General features: G+C 42.3%; 1 protein-coding gene across 1 annotated transcript; it reads left to right on the top strand.

Annotated features, from left to right (window-relative positions):
• Positions 1-1936: 1936 nt before the first annotated feature.
• On the top strand, positions 1937-18047 carry RNF4 (ring finger protein 4). The gene is given in 9 exon segments (XM_015625311.3): positions 1937-2108; positions 2110-2143; positions 7659-7822; positions 8289-8409; positions 9130-9209; positions 10412-10421; positions 12172-12337; positions 14940-14988; positions 15331-18047. Coding segments are annotated over 9 exon segments (840 nt in total). The 5' UTR covers positions 1937-2042; the 3' UTR covers positions 15481-18047.
• Positions 18048-27140: the final 9093 nt, after the last annotated feature.

Below are 27140 nucleotides of genomic sequence, written 5' to 3'. Positions count from 1 at the left end.
TGATGGCTCAGATGAATTTTGCTCAGTCTTTTGAAAACACATTGAGAAAAATAATTTCTGCACAGATAGAGTGATTAGATATTGGAATGGACTGCCCAGGGAGGTGGTGGAGTCACCATCCCTGGGGTGTTTATGGAAAGACTGGACACAGCCATGGTATTATCAGCAAAAATCAAGAATAAAACTCCTTAAGAAGCAGACATTACTTTATTATGGCACCAGATGCCCAGGGGGTAATTTGGCCTAATGTTCATGCTTGGCTTAAGATGATATATGTGTTTATTAGCCAGGGATCACAGAATCACAGAATATGCTGAGTTGGAAGGGACCCACAGGGATTATTGAGCCCACCTGGCCCTGCACAGCACCATCCTCAAGAATCACATCATGTCCTGAGAGCATTGTCCAAACACTCCTTGAACTCCATCAGGCTTGGGGCTGTGACCACTTCCCTGAGGAGCCTGTTCCACTGCCCAACCACCACCTTTTTCTAATCAACCTAAACCTCCCCTGACACAGCTTCATGCTATTCCCTTGGATCCTGTCACTCACCAAAGAGCAGAGATCAATGTCTGCTCCTCTTCTTCCCCTCATGAGGAAGTTCTAACTGCAATGAGGTCTCTGTCCTCTCAGTCTCCTCCAGGCTGAACAGACCAAATGCCCTCAGCTGCCCCTCAGACAGTTTCCCCTCAAGGCCCTTCACCACCTTTGTCACCCTCCTTTGGATACCCTCTATTAGTTTAATATCTTCCTTATATTGTGGTGTACATAATCAGAGAAGCGTTAGATACGAAGTTGCTGGGGTTTGTCCAGTGAGCCTCAGAGGGGTCTCTCGAGGGTCTCTAGGAACCCTTGGTGGTCTCCCACACACAGTGTTGTTTTTTGTCCTTGGTATAAAAGCTGCATAATGTTTCTGAAGGAACTAGATTGGGCTGACTTGGCTCCTTCCAAAGTGCAGTAACAACCACACAGTTCAATTAACTGTTTCTTCTGCATGAGCAGTTTATAACACTCTGGTTTACATGGCAGTGTCCAGTCACTTGGTTAGACTTGATGATCTCAAAGATCATTCCCGACCTAATTGATTCAACGATTCTGAAATTCTGTGAAACGTTCCCAGAAGTCGGGGGAGGGGAACACCACCCCAGAAGCTCCAGAGAACTCCAGCTCCAGAGAACACAGCAAAAGCACGGATTGGCGCGCCCCTTTCAGGGTCTGTCAGGGCCGAAGTAACTCGAGGACCAGGAGACCTTTCCCGAGGGGTGGCGAAAGAACCCAGCGGGCCCCGATAACCCCGCACAGGCCCCACGCCCGCGCGGAACTACAACTCCCAGCACACCCTGCGGCAGCAGAGGAGGTGGGGCTGCTCGTCTAGTCGTAGTCTGATTGACGTGCGCGTCAGCCACTCGGAGAGCGCAGGGCAGCGGCTCCGCCAATGGTGAGCGCGCGGGGGCGGGCACTGCCGTGCGCCGCTGCCGGCCCGCTCTGAGGTGAGCGCGGCGGGCCGGGGACTCGGCCGGGGGGAGCGGCGCTAGCGGGTCCGTCCCTCCCGGTCGCCTGAGGGTCCGGGGTGGCAGGTGAGGGAGACGAACGGGAAGGGAAGGGGAAGCGGAAGCAGCCGTTCCAGGCCGCAGTGGGGGGAGCGGAGGAGATGCGGCCGTTCCTGCCGGTGCGCGGGGCTGGGCCGGCGCCGCCCCCGCTCCGGCCTGAGGACGGTGCCCGAGCCCCTTTCCTGGGTGCGGCCCTGTCCGAGGCGCTTCCCCACAGCCCCCGCCGAGAGCTGCGTGGTGGGTCCGCCCTTCCCGGCCCGGCCGGGTGCTCCGGGGCCGGCTCCGCCGCCGCCCGGTTCGCGGGTCGGCCCCGGCGGTTCTGCCGTGCCCTGCCCTGAACCGGCGGGCGGCCGCAGCGCCGAGGTGCGGGCACGGCTGGGCTACCGCCGGTCCTGTCCCGTCTTCCCTGTTCTCCGCCGGGGTTTGGTGGATGTAGCTGCATGAAGTTGTCGCTGTGCCCTCCCATTTTGTGTGACAGCAGGAGTGGGGAGAATGTTCCTCGCCTACCTCAGCCCGCACCTGCACTTCTTTACAGGATGTGGAAAGATTCAACTAGTTTTTTTTGCTTTCTTCTGTTTTTGGGACTATCGAAAGTGAGTTGTGGCGTCTCTCGCAAAAAGTTGTGCAAGTAAGAGCAATGAGCTTTTCTGGCCAGTATCCATTTTTCTTTTCTGTGTCTGGAATAGGACATACGGCCAATGAAAAGGTTTAGTGTGTTGTTTTGTTCTGTGGGAGGATTTGGTTGTTTTGTTGGATTTCTTGGTTGTTTTTGGAATTGTTTTGGGTTTTCTAGGTTATTCATGAACATGTTGTATTTTTCTGTAGATATAGCTGCCTGCTTAGAGCAGGCAGGCTGGTGTGTCTGTTTATATCTGGTTATTTCTCATCTTGACTCTTTCTACGGTGCCTCTCACCAAGGTCTTTAAGTATGGGAAGGTTTTACCTAATTTGGGGAACAGCGACTCAGTTTCTTTTTTCACTAAAGTTGGTGTAGTGCATTTGAGAAAATGAGAGCATCTTTAAAAGTACTGGAAATACAGGATAGGAAGGTTTAAAAGAGTGAAAAATTAGTGTTCTGCATAGTAAAAAAAAAATTGAGACTAGCGCTTTGTGCCTGGTATGTGCATCTTCTAAAGACAAAAATGTCGTTATGCAGACGCATCTTTGATACAGTGTATCTTGTAAGGAGTACAGAAACATCTGTAGTAGAAACGAGGTGCAAAGTCTTAAAGGCACGGTGATGTCTTGGACTGGCTACCTAGAGGAGAGGCTATAAAGAGTTAGGGAATAAAATGGGTATTTATCAAAGGTGTTTAACAGATACACCTTGGGCAGTGTGAGAGTCTCACAGAGGATACATCCTAAATGGAGGACAGTCAGGAGTTTTTCGGGCAGATCTAAGCTAGGTCTGTTTACATATCAGGGGTTAATTGTCCAGTTACAGCTTCAGGTAATGAAGTCACATTCCCCCAGTTTGCTTCCCCCCCAATTTACTTTTGTTTGTAATTTTTGGGCCTGGGGCTGTGATGATGAGTTGGTTTTCAGGCCTGGAAGGATTGTTTTGTCTGACCCAACTGTTATGAGAGCTTACTAGCACTGTATATGAAGTTCAGAGTTATACACTAACCCAGTATAGGATCTGAAAAATATAAAACTGTAACTTAAGGCATCATTCAGATATCCCACTTCACCAAATTCAACATATGATTGTTATACAAATGTGTTGTTAGCTGTGCCTGGCACATTCCCAGGGTTTGGACTGACATTGGCGTCTTTAAGTAGGTACTTCAGTGTATTTGTCATGTTTAGGATGAATATGAACTTAAGTCTTGTCTGTGTTAGTGAGACAGGGAAAATATCTATCTCTTGCTTCAGACAGTTTCCAGTATTCTAGAGAATTGTTTTGGAGTGGTAATTAAAACATGTTTAATTAGCTCAGCTTGAACTCAGTGAAAATGTTGACTTTTTTGTAGAGAAAAAAACAAGACCAATGATGAATAGCAGTAGTTACCACTCCTAGTGTAAACATTCTTAATTTAAATAGTTTGATCTTCATTTTTCTCAGGTACAGAGAAAAGTTGGTACTTGTAGTCTTTGAAATGCTATTTGTTCTGAGAGTAGCACTGCTTAGGAACAATAACTGCATGTGCAGAACTCTGCATATGACAGGAAGGGAAGTGGCCTGGTACTGTACCATCCTGCAGTGAAGCCATAGAAAGTGTGTTATAGTTGAAAGTATTGCCTTGCTAAGTTGATCTGCTAAATTTTTACACAAAGTAAAGTTTTTTTTACTTTTTAAAAGGTCATAATTTTAGAATTTCGAATTGATGTCTGCATGCATCTTGCTGGAAGTCTCACAGATAACTGCAGCTAAAGCTGTGACTGAGGTCACTGGATGTCTGTGGATTGAGGCAGGGGAGGTTGCTGCTGTAATTTTTTCTATTATCAACTCCTGGGAGTCTTGGTGCTGTCTGGTTTCATAGTGACTGCTGGAAGAAGGGTGTTATAGGTCTTATCATGAACTTGGGCTGTCCAGTCCTGTGTAACAAACTTGGTTGTTAAGTGGTCCTGCAGTTTTGAATTTTAACAAATTGTTTGAAATTAGCGTATCTCTTAATATGCAGTGTGTATACCCTGTTCCTGTACGTTACTAAACTTGATCTGTGGTGTATTTAAGAAAGTAAACTCTGCTTTGTTTTCAGAATGTTTGGGCAGCTGATGTTCAATGAGGTTTCCCCAAGTAAGCCAATAACATGTGGAAGTCTATAGCCACTCAGAAAATGTTTGTTCTTACAAAACGAAAATGTTACAGGATCATAAGACTTCTTCCAGAGTCTTAATAATTTCCAGCAGTCTGATTTTCTTAGTAAACAGGACTCTCCTGAGATGAGCCATATTGATTAATCTACCTGATGATTTGAGGTAGTTTTTTCAGTGATGAGCTTCCCTGTGGGTATTTATTGCATTGGCAAATCTAAACTACTACAGTATTTAAAGTGGATAGGATGGTCTGAACATGTCTTCTGTTGTGTGTTACTTCAGGTTTCACCATAACTTTAAGATTTAAGTTTGTTGGTTGGTTGGCTTCATTTTTTCTTCTGTTACAGCTCTCCTTTGGCATTTAAGTCACTCATAGCCAAAGAGAATCAGTGCAAGTTTTTGTTTGGAGTCATCACAGCTGAAACCATTGCACTGGGTTGTATTCAGTGTTAAGTCTGAAAAGCACCAGGTCTTGTGAAACCTTCTGGGTATTTTACATGCAAACTTATGCTGCCTGATGAATACAGTAGGCTTATTTTTTGCTGTCTTTCAGCAATGCAGGTATGTCAGTATTGTTGTTCTGAAAGATTCTATTTAAAATCAGTTCTGACAACTTATAATTTAAAATAAGCTTATATAAAGTTTGTTCCTTTATATTTGTCAGGTGTGTGCACTAACTAAGATTTCCCAGCTTTTTAATGTCCAGGTATTTTTTCCAATTCAGTATCTGAGGAGAAACAAGGAAAATGTCTCTTGGCTTTCTTGATGAAAAAAGACTTACAAATAATCTAATGGCCTGACTTCTTAATATACCTCATTTGTTGCTCAGTCCTGTTCATCCTCTTTCTGTGTGCAAAAAACTGGTTTACCTAAGTAATTTTTCATTTCATTTGTAGCTGGTCAGTGGAGATGGTAACTTGTCTTGAAACAATTATTTTGAAAGAGCAGGTATGTAAGGTTTAGGGATGGCTCTCTCCCTTGCCTCTGTCCCTCATCCCTTGTGCTATGTCTCCTCCTTCCCCTCCCTCTTCCCCTGGTCTCCTAAAACCTCCAAACCCATGAATAATAGTCATATGGAACTAGGAGCTTGTATAGCACCTAGAAAATATGCTCACAGAACAGTCTCTTTGTTCTTCTGGTTTTTGTTTTGTTGGGTTTTTGTATGCTTGCAGCATTAGGCATGGTCTGGTTTTAAAAGTTCTTGTCTTCTATCCCAGAAACTCAGTAAAGTGAGTAAAATAGGATCTTCCCAAGAAAGCTGATAAGGCTAGCTGAGAAGCTTGCTTTCTTAACGAGTGAAATGAAATCTAGACCTCAAGAACAGTGAGATGAAATGTTAAAAGAGAATTCTCATTAGCTGGATGCAAAATGTTATGGAAATGATTGCATGGGTGAGTCCTGCATTGAAGAACCAAGAGACTGAAGTCAGTCTGCCTTTGCTGGTAGCCTGACTCTTCAACATCCCAGGTGACAACATAAGACTATTTCTTATCTACCAGAAAAGCTGAACGTGTCAGTTTAGATTTAAAAAAAAACAAACTGGGAGTGTTACGCATAATAGTTTTGAAAATGAGATCTCTTTTGCCCGTGGACTCACTAAGCATTATGTCTGGCATATGTGGTTCAACTAGGGGGAAAACAAAGGCATGTTGACTTTCATTTTGGCTTTTGTGCTGGTTTTAAAATGATAAAATATGAGAAAATTGATGAGTGATGTATTGTGCTGCTTAAAACCATACATAACTATATCTTTGGGCTTCGTAATAAGTACCAAATTTAGTGTAAGCATTTTTATCAAGTGTATTTTGTTCTAATAATGTCACAGTTCAGTGTTAATGAGTCTCTTAAGAAAGTGATTTAAGAAATGGCGTAAGTTGAAGCAGAAAAAGATCAGTCAGGTTTCCTTTAATTGAAGGCTGGGATTGACTACCAATGCTGTTCCATCCCACTGCACGTTCACACATTTCCCCATCTGGGAGTAGGCTACAGTGTGTGTGTTGTTCTATGTGGCAAAAATCAGTGTCCTGGTTTTGGATAAATTTAGGAGGAAACATCCCAAAAGGGTGTCTCCTCTAACAAGGTTGATTTTATCGACCCCTCCCCCACATGTTCCCACAAGTTCAAAAGGAATTCCCTTGGAGAAAGTGAAAAAAACCCTGTTTATTTAACAATTGGATTGCTCCACAGGCATGAAAAAAAGAATGAATAATGTTAAATAATAAAACCTCTCACTGCTCTGAGATGGTAGATTCAGAGTCCTTTCTGTAGGTGTGGCTTGTTTCTCTCTGGCATTGGGGTGCATCATGGCCCCCTCCAGGCTGCTGGGGGTGGGGAGCCAGGCAGTGTTCTGTTTCTGACCCGAGAAAAGCTGAACAGTTCCAGAAGAAGAAGCCACAGTTCCAGGAAAAAAACTTTCTCTCTCTCTCTCTCTTTCTCTCTCTCTCTCTCTCTCTCTCTCTCTCTCTCTCTCGCCCTGGAGAAAGAAAGTGGAGAGCTGGGAGAAACTGAGAGGCTTATCTCTGTGTTTTTGAACACAGGTGCCAAAATAAAAATAATTCCACTATTTCTCCCCCTCTCTCTCAGCTCTAACTTGAAGCTACAGGACTCATACCTAAGCACAGAGCAGATATGGATATTGGGATATCTATAGGGGATACAGGACCATACAGTCCCCCAAGACACATAGTTATTACTTTCCTGGTCCCTCCACTGTGTACACTTGTGCCCAGCCCCAGCTCCATACTGTGTGTTGGACAGGTGGTAACTATAACTGTACCACAGCCAGGCTCCAAGATGGGAGCTTCAGTCAGTTACACAGAGCTGTCCTTGTGCTTTTCACCTCTCCTCCTTGGCTGGGCATGCACACGTGCAGGTAACAGAGCAGCTACAGTGAATTCATGTTCTCCTGCACATCAGCAAGTATCTTGAATCTAAAAGTTGTCTGCTTCACTTGCTTTAAATTCCTCTCAAGCTGTTTGGCTCCCAGCTGTTGAAATCTGGAGATGGGTTGCAGAAGAAAGCTGCTCATCCAGAGTTTAGGTTCTCTGAAGATGGCTGTTTATGACAAAATTCCCACTGATACTGCCTTGAGTATCATTCAGTTGCTTTTCAGCTCATTGTCATTGGGATTGCTTAATATTCTTTGAGTTTGCTGTCAAACTCACTTTTTCAGGTGTTTAGTTCATGGGTGAAAATGAGGCTTCAGGCCCCGCTGCAGGTACTGAACTTGTCTTTCCCCTCCTCTGACTTTGGCAGAAACTGGTGGCTCAGGAATGGGAATCTTGCAGCAGGGGGTGTTGGAGAGTACAAGCATTGCAGGCAGCTAACCTTCTCCCTTCTCTTTGATAGGTTTGGAAGAACAGCATCCTCTGAACTTCAGAAACCTGGAGTTCTTATCAGAGAGCTATGTAAAGGAATCTACAGAAATTATAGCTGTAGCTTCCTTGCCATTACTTTTTTGGTGTTTGTACCACTTTTTCAGTCGTTTTAGATCAAGAAACACTATGAGCACAGTAAGTATTTTGCTACTCAATGCAAACCTGACCCTTGAAACATGTTTTCCATTGTATTTCTGCAAACTGTTTTAGGAGTTCATAGCTAATACACAGGACCATAAGTATATTGAATCTTCATGTAAGTTCAGTAAAGATTTTTAATCACTCTAGGTGCTAGCAGTAGTACCAAAATGCTCACAATGTCAGCAGAATCTGATAAATTCTGAACTAGTTTCTCATTTGCAAACTATCATGATAAGCTTTTTCTTGGTGAGGCAGCTGGTAAGAGATCTGTATCTGGGCTGATGTTTTTTCCTTGCTGGAATCAATTCAGGTAAGAATAACCCATACCACCTTTTGGTGAGCATTACAGCCATTCCAGGAGTGTTTTCTGTACCCTTGTGTGCTTTCCTTGGTGTTGCAAAATTGAGGGCTATGTTAATATTGCTTGCACAGAAAATGCTAATTCTTTGTTCTCTCTTAGACTCAACGGAAGCGCCGTGGAGGAGCAGTTAGTTCTAGGCAAACTCAAAAAAGAAACAGGCTTATGGCTTCTACTGCTGAAATGGCTTCAGAAGCAGAACCAATAGAACTTGAAGAAAGTGGTAAGCTTTCTTTTGAAGTGATAAGGACAGAAAGTACTTCTGGAGGGTTTGGGTCCAACTGAATGTGTTTTGCCAGTTTCTAGGCTGTTTACTGGAGAAGAAGGGAGACATGATTTTAGGACGTGCCTAGTATGGCATTGCTAAACAACAAGCCAACTGAAAATTGGTTTGGTTGGTTACTGAGCTACAGTGCATTCACTGTTAGTGATAGATGAGTTGCACAGGAAAGGTCCTCAAGAACTGCTCAAACATCTGCATGTTTGTTCAGATGAGATGGGAGTTACAGCAGCTGCCACTATACAGAGTGACAAACTAAATTTGGGAACTCCCAAAGTTTGAAAATAAGGAAAACCTTTTATCATTAATTTTGCACTATCCCTCAAGGGGACATGCACAGCACAGTACTATTAAATCCTATATGATTCATGTTATATTTCTGTGGGATAAACATTCTCCTGTGTCAGATGAATTGTCTGTTGTCACCCAACAACAACATGTGAACAATGTGAGGAGCTTAGCTGCTCTTTTGCATTTCAGCTTTCTGAAAACAGGACTGGAAAAGCTCTCTGTGGATTGCTGAGGGCAAAGCTTGAGTGAAATGTTGGACTCGTTCCTGAAGAGAAGATGGACTGGAGATGGTTGAATCTCAGGCTGTTACACTGTGGCAAGCAATTTACTTCCTCTGCAGTCTCTGACCTTGATTCTAACTTTGTTTTTCAGCTGGTGAAGAAGTAGTAGATCTCACATGTGAATCTTCTGATCCTGTAGTCGTAGATCTAACTCATAATGACTCTGTTGTGGTAAGTAGTGAATAGCACACTTGTCTAAATATTGTAGTCAAATTAGTTTTGTCGTGTGTTGCCTGATAGAATCTGATTTTAATGATAAGTTTTAAGTTCAGAGTTGGCTTGTGAGGGCATGAAGGTCCTGTATTACAGATAACAAAAAGGTTCTGGAGGTGCACTTGCTGTTAGTGATAGGGTAGTATAAAATAGCTTTTTGCTCCAGAACCTACTTTATATGAATCAGTCATAAGTAGTTTAATATAAAGAGATGCAGTTGATAGGTGAAGTTTTTCTAGATGTATTAAAGGTAGAATTATAGAATTGTTTGGGTTGGAAAGGATCTATAAGATCGAGTCCAGCCATTCACCCAGCACTGCCAAACCCACAACTAAGCCATATCCATAAGCACCACATCTGCATGTCTTGGAAATAAGTCCAGGGATGGTGACTTCAAGCTGCCCTGGACAGCCTGTTCCAATGCTTAACAACTCTTGGTGAAGAATTTTTTCTAATAGCCCTATAAGACAATGATTTAAAGAAAAAGCCAAGGGAAAGAAGAGTAAGTATAAGAAGTTCAGATTAATACTCCAAGAAGCCTTTTAAAAACATTATTTTTGTTTCTGCTCTTTTGAAAGTTAGGATGGTCTTCACTCCAGCTGACAGTGTTTATTCCCTTGGTTTTGGGATGCCGCTGCTGCTGTGCCAAGCAGAAACAAGCAACAGGAATAGCATAGGGAGTATTTCTGTCTGGGGTTATTCCTGAGCTTTTCCAAAGGAAAGGCCTCAAACTTAACAACAAAATCTGCGCTTACCCTGCTCCAATTCCACCAAGAGCAGGCTGGGGATTTGGTTTCTTCAGCAGCTGGCATAATATGAAGTGTTTATGGACATCACTGCTGAACTGGCCTGTTAAAGGAGAAAAAGGGAAAGAATCACCTAAAACCCTAAAGCATGGAACTAAAATGGGGGAGCAGGGAGGAGTGGATTCAGGTGATTCATAAGTTACCTGTATTTCTGCCTCTTTGGAGCAGTGGGGCAGAACCATCAACATCCACATAGTTCTGTACAGTAATGCATTTAATATACTACTTTTAATATTCTTAATCAAAATAAGCCTACCACTCTTAGCTTGTTTTGTTGGAACTGCCATGCCTAGATGCACAACAAAGTCTAATTGTATTTTCTTTTCTCTCCCTTCCCATATGTATTGATGCAAGATTGTTGAAGGTGAGTTGACATTTTAAAATTGATAAGGGAATTCTGTTGGGAAGGATGAGAATTTAACAGAAAAGTTTTGTGGATATGAATGCTTAGCAGAAGATGGTCTAAAAATGAAAGCGAGCTTTGATATATAAAAAGATGTCTTTAGGGATAGTTGATGCTGAAACAGCTGAGAGAACACAGGTTTAGTCAGGTTAGAAGGTTTAGAGCAAAGGTTTAGTCAGAAGGAAGTTTTATGGCTGAAGTCCAGCAGGTTACATGACCTTCAAACAAATCATGTTTGCTACCAAGTAAAAAAGCATAGGCAGACAGATGTTTTTTACCAAAGCAAAAATAATTTTCCACTGCAAAGCAAGCTTCAAAGCTTAACATGTAATTACTAACTCAGATGATTAGTTAGTCACTAACATAGTTTGGTAATTTTAGTAGTTTTGATAGGCTATATGTAAATGTAAAAGTATTGTGTATGATGCAGATTGGTTGTTATGTAATAATATGCACAGCAAAAGAAAGAGATATAATGCATTGTAACCAGAACCAAAGGGGCTTCAGGACACAGGGCTTGCCTATAGCCAGCAGCTGTAGGCCGACCCACAATCCTGTGCTGTTACCTAGTCTCTGGAATAAACAGCATTATAAAGAAAAGCCATCTGAAGTCCCCATCTCTCCATCAGCTTTTACAGAATTCTCCTAAATGTAATAATTATTATTATTTTGTTTGCGTTTTCCAATGAATTTGAGCAGCATTTATTGAAACTGCAAAAGGCCAAGGACATTGCTAAAGCATCTGGCCAGTGCCTTAGAGAATGAATCCAGTCTCTGTTAGTATCAGAGCTTGTAGAAAGTATCTGAAATAAAATATATCAAAAGCTGCTCTAAATACTTTTTCTTATTTTCTAAAGACAGAATTTCTTTAAGCCCCAAGTTGACCATAAGTTTGTTTAGCACTAGAATATGGGTTGTGAATGAAAAAAAAGTCAGAAGTTTTGTTAACCTGTATTGCAGTGAAGGAACTAAAGAAAATTATTTGTGCTCATAGTATTCAATAGTCTAACATGCCTCTAATTTTGCAGTGAGAAGTATTAACTGTTTTTCTGCTTTAGATGTTAAAATAGTTACAGGTCTAAAGAAGTTCATGTTTTACATCTTTCAGATGTGCTTCTGATTACATTATTGGAGATGTATTAGTATGTTGTCAGTTACTTATCTAGAATGTAATCTGTCCTGTGCTCTGAATGAAGCAAGAGTAAGTGAAAAATGCCTGCATTAAAAGTAGTAGCTGAACACTTAGGCAGGAAGTGGTTTTAATTTTGCAACTTTTTTTGTTGTTTCATTGACTAGTAGCTTGATTATTTCTACATGGATGCTGGAGTTGCAGAGATAAACTTGAGTTCAGTCCTCTCCCTTCCAGAGCACAGCAATTGTTGCAGTTTGTAGCAGTTTCTGTCAGTAAGGATTGGAAGAAGTATCTTTATGGGGGAGATTAATTCACAGGTAGTATAATTACGTGGAATGTGTGACACTGAGGAACTTCAATGTTAAGCTTTAGTTGTTTGTAGGGTGAAGAGAGCAAGTGTTTTGTGTCAGTATGTAGCAGAATATTCACAATGCCTGAACATGTTCAGCCTTAATATTTGGAAATCAGTTTGTTTAAGATTGCTTTTAACCCAGCTGAATAGGATCTATTCTTGCATTTTAAGGATAGTTCTAGGGAGAGAAATAATGGTATAGCTAACTTAACAAAATTAAATTACAGAGAACCAACGACAAAGGAGAAATCTCAGACTAAGAAGCCAGCGACAGTCAGACAGCTGTGTACTCAGTAGTGATGATGAAGATGAAACAAGAGATAATGATGTGTATGTGGCTGATAAAGCACCTCAAGAACTGGGACCACTGGAAGAGGAAACTGCAAGTTCTAAGTATGTATGCTTCATGACCTACCCAACATTGAGTTGAGCTTCTTTTGAGACACCTGACTTTCTTTGAAGCCTTCACTTATTCAGTTCCCTCTTTTAATGAGTATGACATCCCATTTTGCATGACAGTCAAGTGATACCATTTTCACTTCAGGATGAAAAGCCAGCCCAAAACAGATCTACAGCTTTGTATTCAGCCTTAAAGATGAGTATGGGGTATGGCAAGGAAGTGAGGATTAGTCACAGGCCAGAGCTCATAATATATTGCATTTCCTTTTCCTACAAAGCTCCAGTAGTTACGTTACTGGACATAGTAACATATAAGTATTTTATACTGGAAGTATAAAATACTTCCGTTGGTGTCCCTGAGATTTGGTATCACAAGACTGGCAAGCAGCAGACTGGCAAATTCTGGTAAAAATACATATGCCTTCCCTGCTTTTTTTACATAGTGTGCCAATTGCTGCCTTTCTCAAAGCAGCTGCAGTCCTTGCCTAGGTATACTTGCGAGGTGATCCTGAAGGTTATGCTCTTATGGTCAATTCTTGTTCTGTCTCATGGGTATGCTTGCATGTGGGATGGGAGTCTTTCTGTTTGAGTCGGTAAAGACCCCATTCTGCAGAGAAAGAGTAAATCCTGCTGCAGCGAGTTAGACTAAGGAAATGAAATCTGGTGTCTATGTGACTATGCAGGTTGAAGTGATGCCTTAACTGTTTGGCTTTACATTTTTCAGATTCTGTACTGCATTAGTGTGTAACTTTGAACTCTCTATAGAGAGTGCTAGTTAGCTTTCTTCCCATTTTGGTCAGACTAAACAATACTTCTGGTCTGGGAGCCAAGGTTGCACCATTTGCCTCAGGTCCTGGAAAGTGTAAACAAAAATGAATTTGGGGGGAAGCAAACCAGGGAAATGTCATTTCATTACTTGAAACTATAATTGGACAATTACCTCTGATATGCAAATAGACCAAACATATCTTTCTGAGAATTTCAGGACTGTTGTCCATTTTGGATGTGGCGTCTGCAAGGCTTTGCACTGCCCAAGGTTTATCCTTTGAAGACCTTTTAATAAATACCTACTTTATTGTTTTAACCTTGTCTAGCCTCTGTTCTAGGTAGCCTCCCCAACCATCAGAAGTACATAAGAATTGTGGTATAAACTTATTTTAAAGTGTTTTTGTTGTTTTGGGTTTTTTTTTGTGGAGAGCAGGGTAAATACTGGGTTAAGTAAAGCTGATGTGCTTTAAGCCTTTTGGATTACTGAAAATAATAAGTATAGGAGAGAACTTGAGTATGTAGTTTTTGGGTGCCAGGTCATAAATAGGCTACCAAAAAGTCCTATGCTATTCTAATCCATAGTGTGCTTTGCCAGAGGAGTTGTAAATGTTGAAATTTTGGTTGTTAAGTACTTCAGAGAATAAATACCACTAACTGGATCATGTAAGAAAGTAATAGTTTGTTCCTTCAGCCTCCTTTGTTAAAGATTGCACCTTCCTGCTCTGTGTAGATAAGGCTGAAAGTACTCAGTGCTTCAGCATTTGATGTTACAAAAGGGTCCTTCCTGGTGCTGGGGATAGCCAGAGCCATCTGCAGTGTTGGACTCTACATCCTTCTAAGATTATCATCAATTGTGGTTTGTTTCTGAAGTGTTATAGCTGGTGCCTCAAGAATTTGAGGAGTAAAAATGGGAGAATTAGTGGAGTTAAATTCTGTAGGTGAAACTAGAGGTAGATGTTAGTAGTGCTCCCTGCTTGAATTGAAGATAAAGGGATAAAGGCCATCTCATGCTTTCTATCCATGTTTGATTAATAAATAAAAAACTGTGATTCAGTGTGGGTGGTGATGTAAGAAAGCCAGGTGTCTAGGGTAAAGAGTTCTGAAGGTTTAAACTAGAGATTAGTTTGTAAAGAGAAGGGTCAGGAAGCTCATGTTTTTGTTAGCTGATACTACTCAGCACTTGGGCTGGCTCATGTTCCCTAGGCAGCCATGCTGTTGCTGTTGCTACGTGTGTGTGCAGTACTGCTGTCCTGGAGGCTGAAGGCAGCAGAGGCACGTCTGTAACCACAGCTCAGTAACAGACACTGAGTCAGTCTTTCTACCTCAGAACTAGAAATTTGGGGTTGAGTATTTCCTCATGTTAGTGTATTCCTGACCTACTTTTTATAAGGAGGAGTTGTTGGAATGTGTATGTTACTGGGCTGTTGCTAAATTAGAGCAGAGGATTTTCGAACTTCTGACAGCCTCTTCCCTTTCTAGTATGACTCGTTTCCAAGGCACAGCTCAGTGCTTTTGTTACAGAGCTGTCATTGATGGCCTGTTGGAGATTAGAGCAAAAGACTGCTGTGAGTTCTTCTGCTAGACCAGGTTGACTGAGTGCATCTTCCCCATAGGGAAAATCTTTCCTTTAGGACAAGGAGACCCAGTCTTGTTATTACATGCCACAAACTGAGCAGTTAAAGATACACAGGAATCTTGAAAAGTAATGCATTATGGCTGGTCAGTGCACTCTGATGGTGACGTGACATTTTGTGTGTGGGTAACCCTTGATTGTGCAGTGAAATTAATGGCTGTGTGTTCTTTCTTGCTCTTTTCTCTGTACCACAAGGCCATCTGGTACTGTTAGCTGTCCAATTTGCATGGATGTCTACTCAGAGGTAAGGACTAACATGCTGTCATTCTTTATATTTGGTGTGAGGGAGAAAGGGGCTGAGGGAGAGAGCACAACTCACTTGGCTGGTGTGGGATGTTACAGAGAGCTGGCTTGAAGCACAGAGTTTGCTTTGAAGCTCACAGTAGCTTGTCAGTCTAAGTCACTTGGTGGTGGTGGGGGTAGAGGGAACCCTTGGCAGGATGGCACTTAAAGATCTTCAGGTTCCTTAGTGTTCTAAGAGTAAAGGACAGTTCCAGATATTCTAAGTCCTGTTTGTGTGATGGCAGTAAACCAGCAAAGTTGAATTCTCTACTTCCAATGCCTGTTGTGGTTTCTTTTCTTCCAGATTGTGCAAAGTGGACGACTGATTGTGTCAACAAAATGTGGCCATGTCTTCTGCAGTCAGTGCCTCCGTGATTCCCTTAGGAATGCCAACTCTTGCCCAACTTGCAGGAAGAAACTCACTCACAGACAGTATCATCCCATTTATATATGAGTACTTTTATTTCTCAGGACAGACTCAAATGGATTTTGGGGGAAATGTTATATTTTCAGTGCTCTGAAGATTTAAAGAGCAGCAGGTTGTGCACAAATCCAAATAAAACTTTTTTTTTTTTGAGACCAACTTGAACGTATCTAGACAGCTTTTTTATGGTCCTAGTTACTTCTTGTTATGTTCCTGGTTATCATGCTACATCAATGACGGTGTCTAAGCTACACCAGCAACTTAGACCAGGAAGGAAGCAGTTAATCCATTTCCTTCTACTTTTTTTAATGCTTCAATGAGGGAGTTTGAATATTTTGTTCTTTCTTGTAAATTATTCCTACCTTCACATACAGGTATGGAATAGTTTCCTTTCAGAAGAGAGATCAGCCATTTACAGTTTCATTACACCGTTTTTTTTTTCATCCTGTAAGAAGCTCATGACTCTTGCATTCTTGCATATTATTGCCCAGGTAGAGTGTTCTGTACTGATGGGTTGTTTTTTCATAAATCAGTCTTAAATTGACAACAAAGGTTATGCAATAAAGTAAACTGCTGTTAACCAGCAGTCATGTATTTTGGACAGAAGATATGAACATGCAGATGTTTTTATGAACTCCATGAGATCCCAAGTACATAGACACATTGCAGCATGTACAATATGAACATAATTCCTTAATTGTTTGAACTGCCAATAATTCCTGTATTTTAATCCAAACACTGAATTTATTTTCTAACATGATGAGATGCTCTCTTGGGTTTAATTGTGGTGTAACACTCTCTCCTAATAACTATCAAGAATACAGTCTTCTCTAGGCTTCCTAGTGATGAACAAGAAGAAAATTCATCTATATGCTGAATACCAAACTACCTACAGATCATCTTACTGTATCAGCTGTTCCTGGTGTAATGCTTTAAGTTCAGTGTGTTCACTTTGTTGTTCTCAGTGGTTACACTGACACCTGACTGGATGTAGCCTGGTGAATAGGATTGAAAATTAAATAACTGTACTGCCATTATGGAGTGGAGGCTTTAAAAAGCGTTTGGTAGCAATGTTGGCAGCTTGTTAGAGAAAAGTTTCGTCTCCCTTTGCTCTGAGGGTTGTCCAGTTTTCTTTAAATGCAGTTTTAATAACAAAGTCAGATATCCTAGGAAAGACAATTCCTCTAGTTTAGAAGGCAGGAATACACCAGTTTATGCACTCTTATCCAGTCATTTTTTCCCCAGGACTGAGTTCTAAATGTCTGTTTTAAACTTACAGCTAAAATGTCCAAGCTGATGTGGAATCCAGGGTGCGCTGATACAAACAGGCTGATGTAGACAAGATAATTAAAATCAGTGGTTTATGATCTACAGCTGTGGTAGGTGCATCTATGAAAAACTCCAGAATTAAACTTGGCCATCTCTTGGCAGTTTGTTGCTTATAAAAACCATTATGAGAACTATTCTGTGCCCTGGTGCAGCACAATTGAAGGATGTGTTTAGTTAATGTTGATAACACATGTGTCTTTGCTAACCTTGGGATCTGTAGGAAGCCTTTAATTAAAGAAGCTCTTCTAAATTAGCTGTCTCCAGCTGCCTTGCAACCCAACGTAGACTTTTTTTTTATTTAATTAGGATATTTCTGAATATAGTAATAGGGAATTTTGTTACATGAAGGCTGTCTCAAGAAATGCCGTACCTTCCCCACCCTGGTTTGGACTGGCTTTGGTTCAGTGCTGTTCGCAGGAATATGCAGTTTCTGTGTTGTGGCAATAGGGTGACTCCTACAGAGTTACACACAGGTACTTGCTGTGTGCTCCCATGGGTAAGATAAATTACAACCAAGGACTGTGGCTATCTCAGAATACTGTGGTGCCAGTGATGGCTACATTTGTGTCCCAAAAAAGCGGAGAGTTGATGCTTAAAGTATAATTGTGTGAAGAGTAGCAGCCCAACATTAAAACTGTATAGACCCATAAGGGTCACAGAAACTACTTTGTCCCAGTAGCTTAACAAAGAAGCAGTAATGTCTGGTTTTCCTGGGCTGGCTGCTGTGTGAAAGGAATGATCAGAAGAGGATTTAAGGGATTACTACTGAGGATAAGGATGAGTCACTTAACCGCGCATCTTTCACAGTCTACTAGCCATAGCCTAAATGATTTTGCACAACTTCCTCCATGTAAATACCACTTTAGAGTTAGTGTCTCAATAAATAGATCTAATTGAAATTTGGATATCATAAGCTATAACAAAAAGTTTTTAGCTTTTGTGTACCCTGTGAAGTGCCACAAATTTTGTGCATCTCAAAACAGTATGTCTCAGTACATGGGAAAAAAATTGGAAATTCATTATATGTTTTTTTTCTTCAAGGGAAAAAGTCTGATGTATTTCAGTTCCAGCAATATTTCACATTGACAAGAACTCATAGAAAATGAAAAAAATCTTTATATTACGTAGATGTCTGTCTTGTTGTATATAGTTAAATTTTTCCTGTATTTAATTGTATTCAAGTCTGTCTGCCTATCTATGTTCAACTCTGCTAGTAGGCAGAGGGTTCTCTTAACAGGTGAAAATAAAACAATTGGATTGATCAATCACAAGTGCTTCTTCTTTTCATCGCACTGGAGTCACTGATTTGAGGCGAAATAATCCTGAAGGCCAAAGCCTTTCAGATGCTGGGGCCAGTGTGGGTTGTGTGGGGCAAAGGAGAAACTGCCCCGGACAGGAGGGGTGTGGGGATGAGAGGGTGAAGCCCTGCTCGGGGTGGGGGCAGTGGGGCGATGCAGAGGTGGGCTTGTGAGCGGGGGGGGCTGGTAGCCAGTGCCAGAGAGAGAGCAGTGCAGGGGGTGGAGGGTGTTGGGCACCTGGGGCTGCCATTGCCTGCTGCATGTGGAGCAGCCACCGGAGAGAGGGCAAGAAGCAACGCTGAGGAGAGAGCTGGGGTAGTTTCAAAGCTGCAATGAAACTCACTTGATTTCTTCTCCAAACAAACTAGAGATGCTGTTTCCTGAAGGTCTTGGCTTATCCCTCTTAGCTGCTTTTATTGTATTTTGTTTGTTTTTACTCTTTATATTATACACATATGGAGTAGCTGCCTTTCCAAACGCTGATGAGTAATTTGCTATTTCATTATACTTTTGTCTTTATTCTAAAACAAACTTAGATTTTTTTTTCTTTCTGCTGTACTATCTTTGCCTTATTACAGTACATTCTGTAATAATGGATCTTTTTTTACAGGACTGAAGTGACAACCTCCATCATGCAACAATGTAGCCTGCTGTTCCACTGCTGTCAGATGTTATACATAGAGGGCTGTGTGGACAGGAAGACTTGCTATGGGGAGTCCTTGCTGCTCCAGTGAAGCCCTTGATCTGCTTCTGGTGGAATATTGGATCCATGCTCTGATTTGCAGCTAGATTTGGCACTTTGGGTGGATGAAGCATGCAGCAACTGCAGAAGGATGTTCTCACTTGGGGTTTGATTCTGTATCATGTTTCTGCAAAGCAGAAGGGGTGGGTATGAAACATAAACCAGTTAGAAAACCAGGTCGAGGGCAGAGCAGCCCTGGTCTGAGGAGCTAAGTATGAACTACGGTCCAGTGGCTGGGCTGAAGGTGTAATCTGGGTAATGTTTGCAGTGCTGCAGTGACTGAAGTGCAGGCTGAGATTGGGAGGATGGTCCTGGGGGCTAGAGCGGAGACCACGGCTGTGGACTGGGGACCAGTGCAGGAGCATCATGAGCTGGAAACTGCAACTGCAGGGAGAAGTGTACAGATGAGTTTGCAGCTTTTTTGTGTGTGAGCGGACAGTTGGCAAAGGGGAATTGACAAGGGTAGGTGCTGGTGTATGGCAGGTGAAACACGTTAGCAGGGCCATAGCTGCATTCTCTGCAGAGCTCAAACCTCAGTTTGCCTGGATTAGGATGGTGGCACACAGGTCTGGGGCAATGCTGACAGGTGACACGATGCCATCTCTGAAGATTTTAACTGTAGAGATGTGTACTTGCATTGTGTCTGATCTACACTTGATGGCAGTGAATGCTAATTTGATATGTTCTGTTAAAATCTATTTTACTCTTTATGTCAAGAGCATGCAGTTGAGCCCTTGGGCTTCTGAGGATGGTTTAATCTCCAAGTACTTTGTCTTTTTATGTCAATGTTGCCTGATGATGTAAAATCCAGCTTGGTTTTTTGTGTTTCATCTAAAGACCAAATTCATTGTTGTTTCTACAGTTGACTTAGGGCCTGCAAACAATGAGGTGCTTTAGAGGTGCTTCATATTCTTACTGTAATTGTAAAGCCTCCTATAGTTTTTCTTTGAGGGTTCTGGGAAGGTAAAAGGAAGGGGAATATCTGGTCTGGAGCTTTCCAGAGGAGAGGATTGCCATCTCTGTCAAGGAGAGTTGTTGGTGCAATGTCCAAATGCAGTCCAAGAGTCTGACATGTCCTGTCAGAGAGAGGTCCCACCGATGTTAGTGGTGCAGGATGAATGCACGGGTGATGTGATACATTCAGGTTTTGTTAGGAATAAGATGGAGGTCTCAAAGACTATTTCAAAAATATTTTGAATGGTTGCCACATCTTTCACTCAGTAAAGCTGTTGATGATACCAGTAATGTAAACCTGAAGGCCTTCCCTCTAGTAACTCTGCTACCCACAGATTGCAGGTTCAGACTTAATATATTTTTATTTTCCATAGTAGATGTTACCTTGAGGTTTCAGGTATGCAGTTAAAAGCAGATACATTAGGAATGAAAATGGGAATGGAGAACTGCTTATTTCTAATTGTGCTCCCTGCCTCATGTTTCATAAAGAAGATATCAGCATTAAAAGTTTTACACAGAAAAATAGCGGGTTATTATATTGATTTAATTGTTGTAGAGGTCAAGGGATTAATGGTCATTGAGGTGTGTCTTTATAAGCATTTGCAGATGTCAGTTTTAAGCACATTCAAATTCTTTTTACAGGAACTCTTTTTACAGGGGGTACACCAAATGCATTCATACATAGTGAAGGATTTTGTTTGTTTCCTGGGGAAAGAGAAGGGCCTCTGCTTTCTCTAGCAGTAGTTTATCCCACTTAGTGCCTTATGGGATGGGATAGATAGAGCAATATTATTTTTTTATGTAAACTTCTGTGTAGCTCTTTCTGCCTATCTTGATTTGCAGCATCATCACAAGTGGGCAATTCATAATCAGTGTGATTAAAAGCACATATATTGCAGTGTAAAGGAGCATGAAAGTTAGTCATTAAGATTCTACTGCAAGGAGGTGATGTGCTATGGCTTCTTTCCTTTGCCATAAGTTCCTCCATAAATCTAATTTCAAGCCTTGCTCAGTAGAGAAAGGGTATGAAGCTGTGGCTGTTTCCATGACCAGTATAACAACACCATTTCCCCAAATCATTTATGAGTTGCCACAAAGATTGAAGCATATTTCTAACTAATTCAGAAATAAAAATTTTAGACGTGGATCATGCATATATTTGTGCCTTCATTCTTGCTGGACTGCAGACAAATGAATTTTAAAAATAGCCTGGGGTGAAGGTTTAAGTCATTCGTTTTACAAGGCTCTTTAAAAGCTTCTTTTCTAACCTGCCAAATTATAGGATGGTTATAATTTGTTTAAGTCTTTCAACATTTAAGGAAATGCCTGCTGCATATTGAAGCATTAACACCCCTTAGCTGAGCAAATTGAGCGCGGGGCTGCAGGAGCAGCCAGGACTCCGCTGGGAAGGGAGCTGCCTGCTAACTGTGAGGCCTCCTGAATTGCAAAGAGCTAATTAGAAGAAATGCTCACAGGAGACTGATTTTCTGACACTTCTGCCTAAAAAATAGTTGAAGTGCTTTGGGCATTCCAAGGGTTCTTTCTCTGTAGAGACAGTTTATTTGACTTGCTGTCAGCGTTCCTTTTATTTTTGTCTTTTCCAACCTCTCATATCTAAAGGCAGAGAGCACTGCATGGAGCAGTGCTGCTCAGCCACTGCCACCATCATTCAGAACGAAAGAGGACTTCCAGCTGGAGCTGCTTGGTCCCTGAAATTGATTTTTTGATTATTAATTTTATTATTCATTTTGTTATTAATTTTATTTGATCAGCAAAAATCAGCCAGTTCCATAAACTTCTACAGCCATCTGCAGGAGCTGCAAGTTGTCCCCCAAAGCTGTTTCCAGAGGGGAGCAGAGACAAGCCGTGCTGGAGGCTAGGGATTTAATAAATGCCACCAGGTTTCCAGGCATGAAGGCAGAGCCTTCATTTTGGAGCCTCCTTCCCTGAGAAAGCAGAGCTGTTATTTGCCATGTGTTCAGGGATGCCAAGACTTGACGCCCAATTTTGCTGGATTTGCTACCACTCCCTCTGGCAGCAATGGGGTTTCACTGAGCCACAGCAGGGCATCTCTTCTCATCTGAAGAGATGAATGAAATAATTGTCATGTGCACAGCAGCTCCTTGGAAATGCAAGGGAAGCAGAAAGGGTTTGCTACCAAAAAATGGACAGGAAAGCTGTGTTGTTACACTTCAGTATTGCTACCTAGATATTTTATAGGATTATATTGATTTTAATATTGTTTTGTATCTTTTAGGATGCCTGGAAAAAAGCTTTTTGGACATTATTTTGAAAACAAATGTTTATGTATTTATCCATCTTACACACTGATTTTACAGCTGAATTTGCAATGCTTGGATATTCTGAACAAGAGACTGTCAACTCTAACCTCCTCAGTCATCCCTCTGGGCTTCCACATTTGAAATTGCAAACACCTACAAGACTGTACCCTTAATATCTGAAACATCCCCTGGGTAAGGTGTGTTTATAGGCTGGGAAATACCTTGTGGTCCTGGACTTGTGCCCTGCATCCCTAATTCCCTGCCATAGTGATGCCCAGACAGAATCATGGCAAGCCAGACCAGGACACAAGGCAGTTCACTAGGATAGAAAACACTTTGGTTCAGGTTAGGTCCAACACACAGGAAGAGTTTGAGGCTGTTGCTAGGACACACGTGGTGTTTGACAGCTCAGCTTTGGCTGGTTCTTGGACAGGCAGGAGCGCGCCTCCCCAAACCGAGTGATGTTGCTCCTACCTGGTGCTGCAGCCAAGATTCCATGGGAGAGATCATCCAGCACTGACATTCCTGGAGTGACTTGGAAGCTGCACCCCTGCTGCCAGATTTCTTTTGGAAAAGGGTTCTAGGTGGGAACATGTGGGAAATGTCCTCTCAGATGCACCAACCTCCAAGACAGGAGGAAGTGACAGCGCATCGGAGACTTGGGTTTATGCCAGTCCTTTGTGTGGGGTTCTGTGCCATGTCTGCCTGATTTCTGGTTGTGGGATTAATCAAAGCTTACAAATAGGATAAAACCAAGATGAGGAAATACAATGTTGGCTGGTACTGCACCATCTTGGTCTGGGCACACACCCTGACAGAGGTCTGGGATAAGTGTTTCTAGCCAAGTCCAAAGCATATTGTGCATATAGATCACCATTATCTTTATTCTTCTTATGGTATAGTGCCAGCTTGCAAGGAACCCTGATCCAGCCTTTCTTGGCAAAAGCATAGTCTAGACAAGATGGCCTAACACTCTGTCCAGCTGAATCTTAAAAATGTTGAGTACTGGGGAAGTCCACCACATCCCTGGGGAGTTTATCCCCATGACTGACTGCTCTCTCTGTGAAAAAATTTTCCTCTTTTGTCCAATCTCACCAGAAGAAACTCATACCTGTTACCTCCCCTCTTTTCCATGTGACTCTTTGTAAAAAGGGAGTCTCCATTTTCTTTGTAGCCACCCTTTAAATACTGGGACATGGCAATAAAATGTCCCCTAAGCCTTCTTTTCCCAAGGCCGTACAAACCCAGTTCTCCCAGCATTTTCTGTTATGGCTGGCTTCCCAATCCTCTAAACTTTCTGACCCTTCTCTGAACCCTCTCCAGCCTGTCCACATCTTTTTTGCATAGTGGGGACCAAAACTGGACATTGTATTCCAGATGTGGCCTGACAAGTGGGATAATGACATATTTATCTTTGCTGGTGATGCCCTTGTTGATGCAACCCAGAATCCTGCTGGCTTTCTTTTTATATTGTATTGAAATACTGTTGGAACGCTGAGTTGCAGATTTTGTTCATTAAACAACAGTAATGAAAATGATTAAAAAATAATGTCTTTCTAACTAGTCTATTTTTGCTTTATGCTTTCTGTAATTTGAAGAAATTAGTGGTGAATAGCAAATTTTGTCAGTGCTATGAATAATTATACCTGCAATTATTAAACACTTGTTATTAAAGTTGATGAGGAAGCTGGCAGTTCCTGTTTCAACTGCATACTGTTAATACTAAGGAAGCCAAGAGAAAAACAATGGAGATGATTAGGGATCTTGGTGGGACATATTGAAGAAATCTGACTTTTATTCAGCCTAACAAGGGAACTGTTAGAGAGGATTTAACACGAGTATTTAGTATATTGAAATTTATTGCAGTGACAGGCCCCATAAGAGGGAAGCAATTATTAAAGGTTAATGGCAAACATTAAAATGTGTAGTTGTGGTTCTCCCCTTCAGCACTAAACTGTGAGCCAGGCATCTCACCAATACCTTACCTTAGGTTTTATATGTGAGTCAAGAGGAGGAACCTGTGACCAACACACTGGTGAACAGATGAACAGAAAAAGAGAGCTCACAGGAGGCAAATTTGGATTTAGCAGTGGGGTCTGCTGGGACCCTGTCAGGAGCTTCCCAACTCCTGGAAGTGCCCAGTGCTGGAAAGGGAGAAGTGCTGTAGTGAAGGAGTAAAAAGTAAACAATGTTTCTCCACTGTCTCTTTGAAGATGGAGGATTGAAAGTTAAAGCTTTGAACTGTCATTTTAGGAAATGAGGCCCTGTGTGAAGGTTTTTAAAGGCCTTGTAGTTGATACTTCATGCAAACAAGCAAGGAACACTTGGATACACCAGGTCAATTTCCCCTGGGTACCAAATAGCAGTCAGTGAACTTCGATGGGGCAAAGAACTTCTCCACTGATGTGCTGTTGTTATGAGGGGAAATTGCTCTCAAAACCCCCTGTAAGCAAGTGCCCTGCCTGCCAGAGGCTGCTGCAAAACCTGCCAAGTGTCAGAGTCTTTGCTGTCTGTGCTGCTGGTCCCAGGCTGCCGTGCCTTGCCCTGCTGGGATCCCACCCAACACAGATCTTCCCTCCTGCACTCTACAAGCCAATGCTGGGCCCACAGTGGTGGTAACCCCCTTCCTGTGCTTCCCATAATTACTCTCAGTATTTCTCACCTTACTATTTTGTCTCTTTCCTTCCTCTTTTATGAAAAAACAAAGTTGAATTATCACTTAGAATACCATCATTTAACCTTGTTTGTGTTTTAATCTTGCTTTTGGGTATGTTTAGAACCTGATTCCTTTCTGTAGTTGTGTATCATCAAGGCAAAACTTGCCTCACCTCATCTTAATCAGACTGGAATAAATGCAGCCTTGTGCAAGCCCTGAAGGGACATTTGGGGTAGGCAACCTCGTAGCACAGTGGTGGTCACTTGTGCTCTTAATGCTGCCCCTCTTGGTTGGACACTCTGCACACCAATGAGGAAGAGAATTTCCTGCTGAAGAAATATCTTGAAAATATTTCCATGGAAACTAAATAAGACCCCTCCCAAGGTTTTCTGGGCAGCCTAGGAATTAAAAACTGTACAGAATCATGAAAAACAGAAAATATTTTTCTTCAAGAGCTAATTATTTTCTTGAAAAGCACTTTTATTTATGATTGTCATCATAAATCAGTGCAGGCTACTGATATACAACATGCAGCTCTTGCTGACTCCCCCACACCAAAGTACATGGGCCTTTGTGAGCTCCTGTGCTGAGCCAAGAGAGAAATCCCTCTCCTCCTAGCTAAAATTTGTTTCATGCTGATTTTAATCCATATTAATTTTGTTGTCATAGTAATTTCTCTGTCAAGCAGCTGAGCCCCTTTCTAGGTGGTGACTGGTGAAGCAGCATCTGTCTCTGGGGCTGCTCCCTTGCCGAGGTGTGCCGGCCGCTCGGCCACTTGTGAGATAATTGTGACTTGGCCAGGTGCACTTCAGTGTGGAGCAGTCCAGGAGCAAAGGCCAGACGAGCCATTTTTCTCATTCTCTGGCTGGAGAAAGCACAAGAGACTGCCAACAGCATAAAATATTGGCACTGCTACTTGGAGAGGTAAAGGCCAGACTCTATTCAGAACACAGGACCACCTCCAAAGCTATTTTTTACAGGAGCCTTGACAACTGCTAGCACATTTGGTTGGTACAAGGCCAACTGGTGTTGTAAAAGGGTCAAAAGGTGGGAAGATATTGATTTGCCTGACACAGAAGGTGGTCACTGGTGCTGTGGTGCATGCCACCACATCAGTCACCTGTGGGCCAGCGAGGAGCTGAGGATCCCTGAGTAATAAATTCACATCATATTTTTTCCCTGGAGAAAAGGTGCCCAATGTGCTTAAACAATGATCATTTCTGTGTGCTCCAGGGTCCATGAGGAAAAAGAAATTATGCCTCAGATTGGAGAGGTGAAGAAAGTAAACACTCATATTTCTCAAATGACCTCAGCTCCAGAGGAGAGATTAACAGGCAGCATTGGGATGCCTCCTTTAAACAGATCTAATGGTTTCAGCTAGACAGAATTTTTTTTTCTACTGCTGTAGAGCAGATGAAACTACTAGAGGAAAATAATGGATATTAGCTTTCAAAAACATGGTGATTTGGACTGAAATAAAATTCCTGTGGTTGACACTATGTGCTTGAGTTATAAGATCAAGTAGTGATTTACTTATGAAATGCTACAGGGAGGTCTTTGAAGTGGTGAATTGGGGTAAAGCACACCATAATATATTTAGCAACAGATAATGCAAATTGCAGAAGAAGACAAGAGGAGAGGAAAATAAATTAACTCTTTAAAATGTTGTTGAGTATTTATGGGGTGGTAATAGGTTTCAAGTGAATCAGATCATTAATCCTGGGGTCCTGGAGAAATGCCAGATCCAGTAATAGCATTTTGTCGGCCCAAGTCACGTCCACAGCAAGGTGCTGCTGGTTTGCACCTACTCCAAACCCCTCCACTGCACAGGGAAACACTTCCACCTCTCTCATGCCCTCCTCAGGGTTCCAAGCCCCCTCTGAGGTTACCCTGATGTATCAAGACCCTTAAAGATGAAAAGTAAAGTGTTTGTATTCTCACAGGAGATATGTGAGTGCTGCTACCACGGCTCCCTGCCAGCAGTGACAGACAGTGCCTGTGCACAGCTGGAACCTGCTGGTGGCCACAGAGCAGCTTTCTTCATTGGCCTGGCTTGGCCAGTCAAGGTATGGGCTGACCAGCCCCAGTGCCAACAGCTGCTCCTTACAGCACTTGTGCTCCAGACCCTTCTCCAACTTCCTTGCCCTTCTCTGGACATGCTTCAGCCCCTCAGTGTCTTTCTCACAGTGATGGGCCCAAAACTGAACACAGGATTTGAGGTCTCATGCTTCCCAGGGATACAGGTGCAGCCCATCCTGAGTGGACAGTCAGGTGCCCAAGGGAGACTGGAAACAGCCCCCCAGGACCAGGGCAGGGCATTGTCTCACCCCCAGAGCTGCTGCATGAGCACAGCCCACGGCATTACGTGATGTACCCCCCAAGCTGGGAACAGTGGCTGCTTCAAGGAAGGGGCCTGCAGCCCTTGCTTG

This window comes from Parus major, chromosome 4, assembly GCF_001522545.3.
Source record: "Parus major isolate Abel chromosome 4, Parus_major1.1, whole genome shotgun sequence".
Taxonomy (NCBI): Eukaryota; Metazoa; Chordata; class Aves; order Passeriformes; family Paridae; genus Parus; species Parus major.
This window is presented reverse-complemented; position numbering and strand designations above follow the sequence as displayed.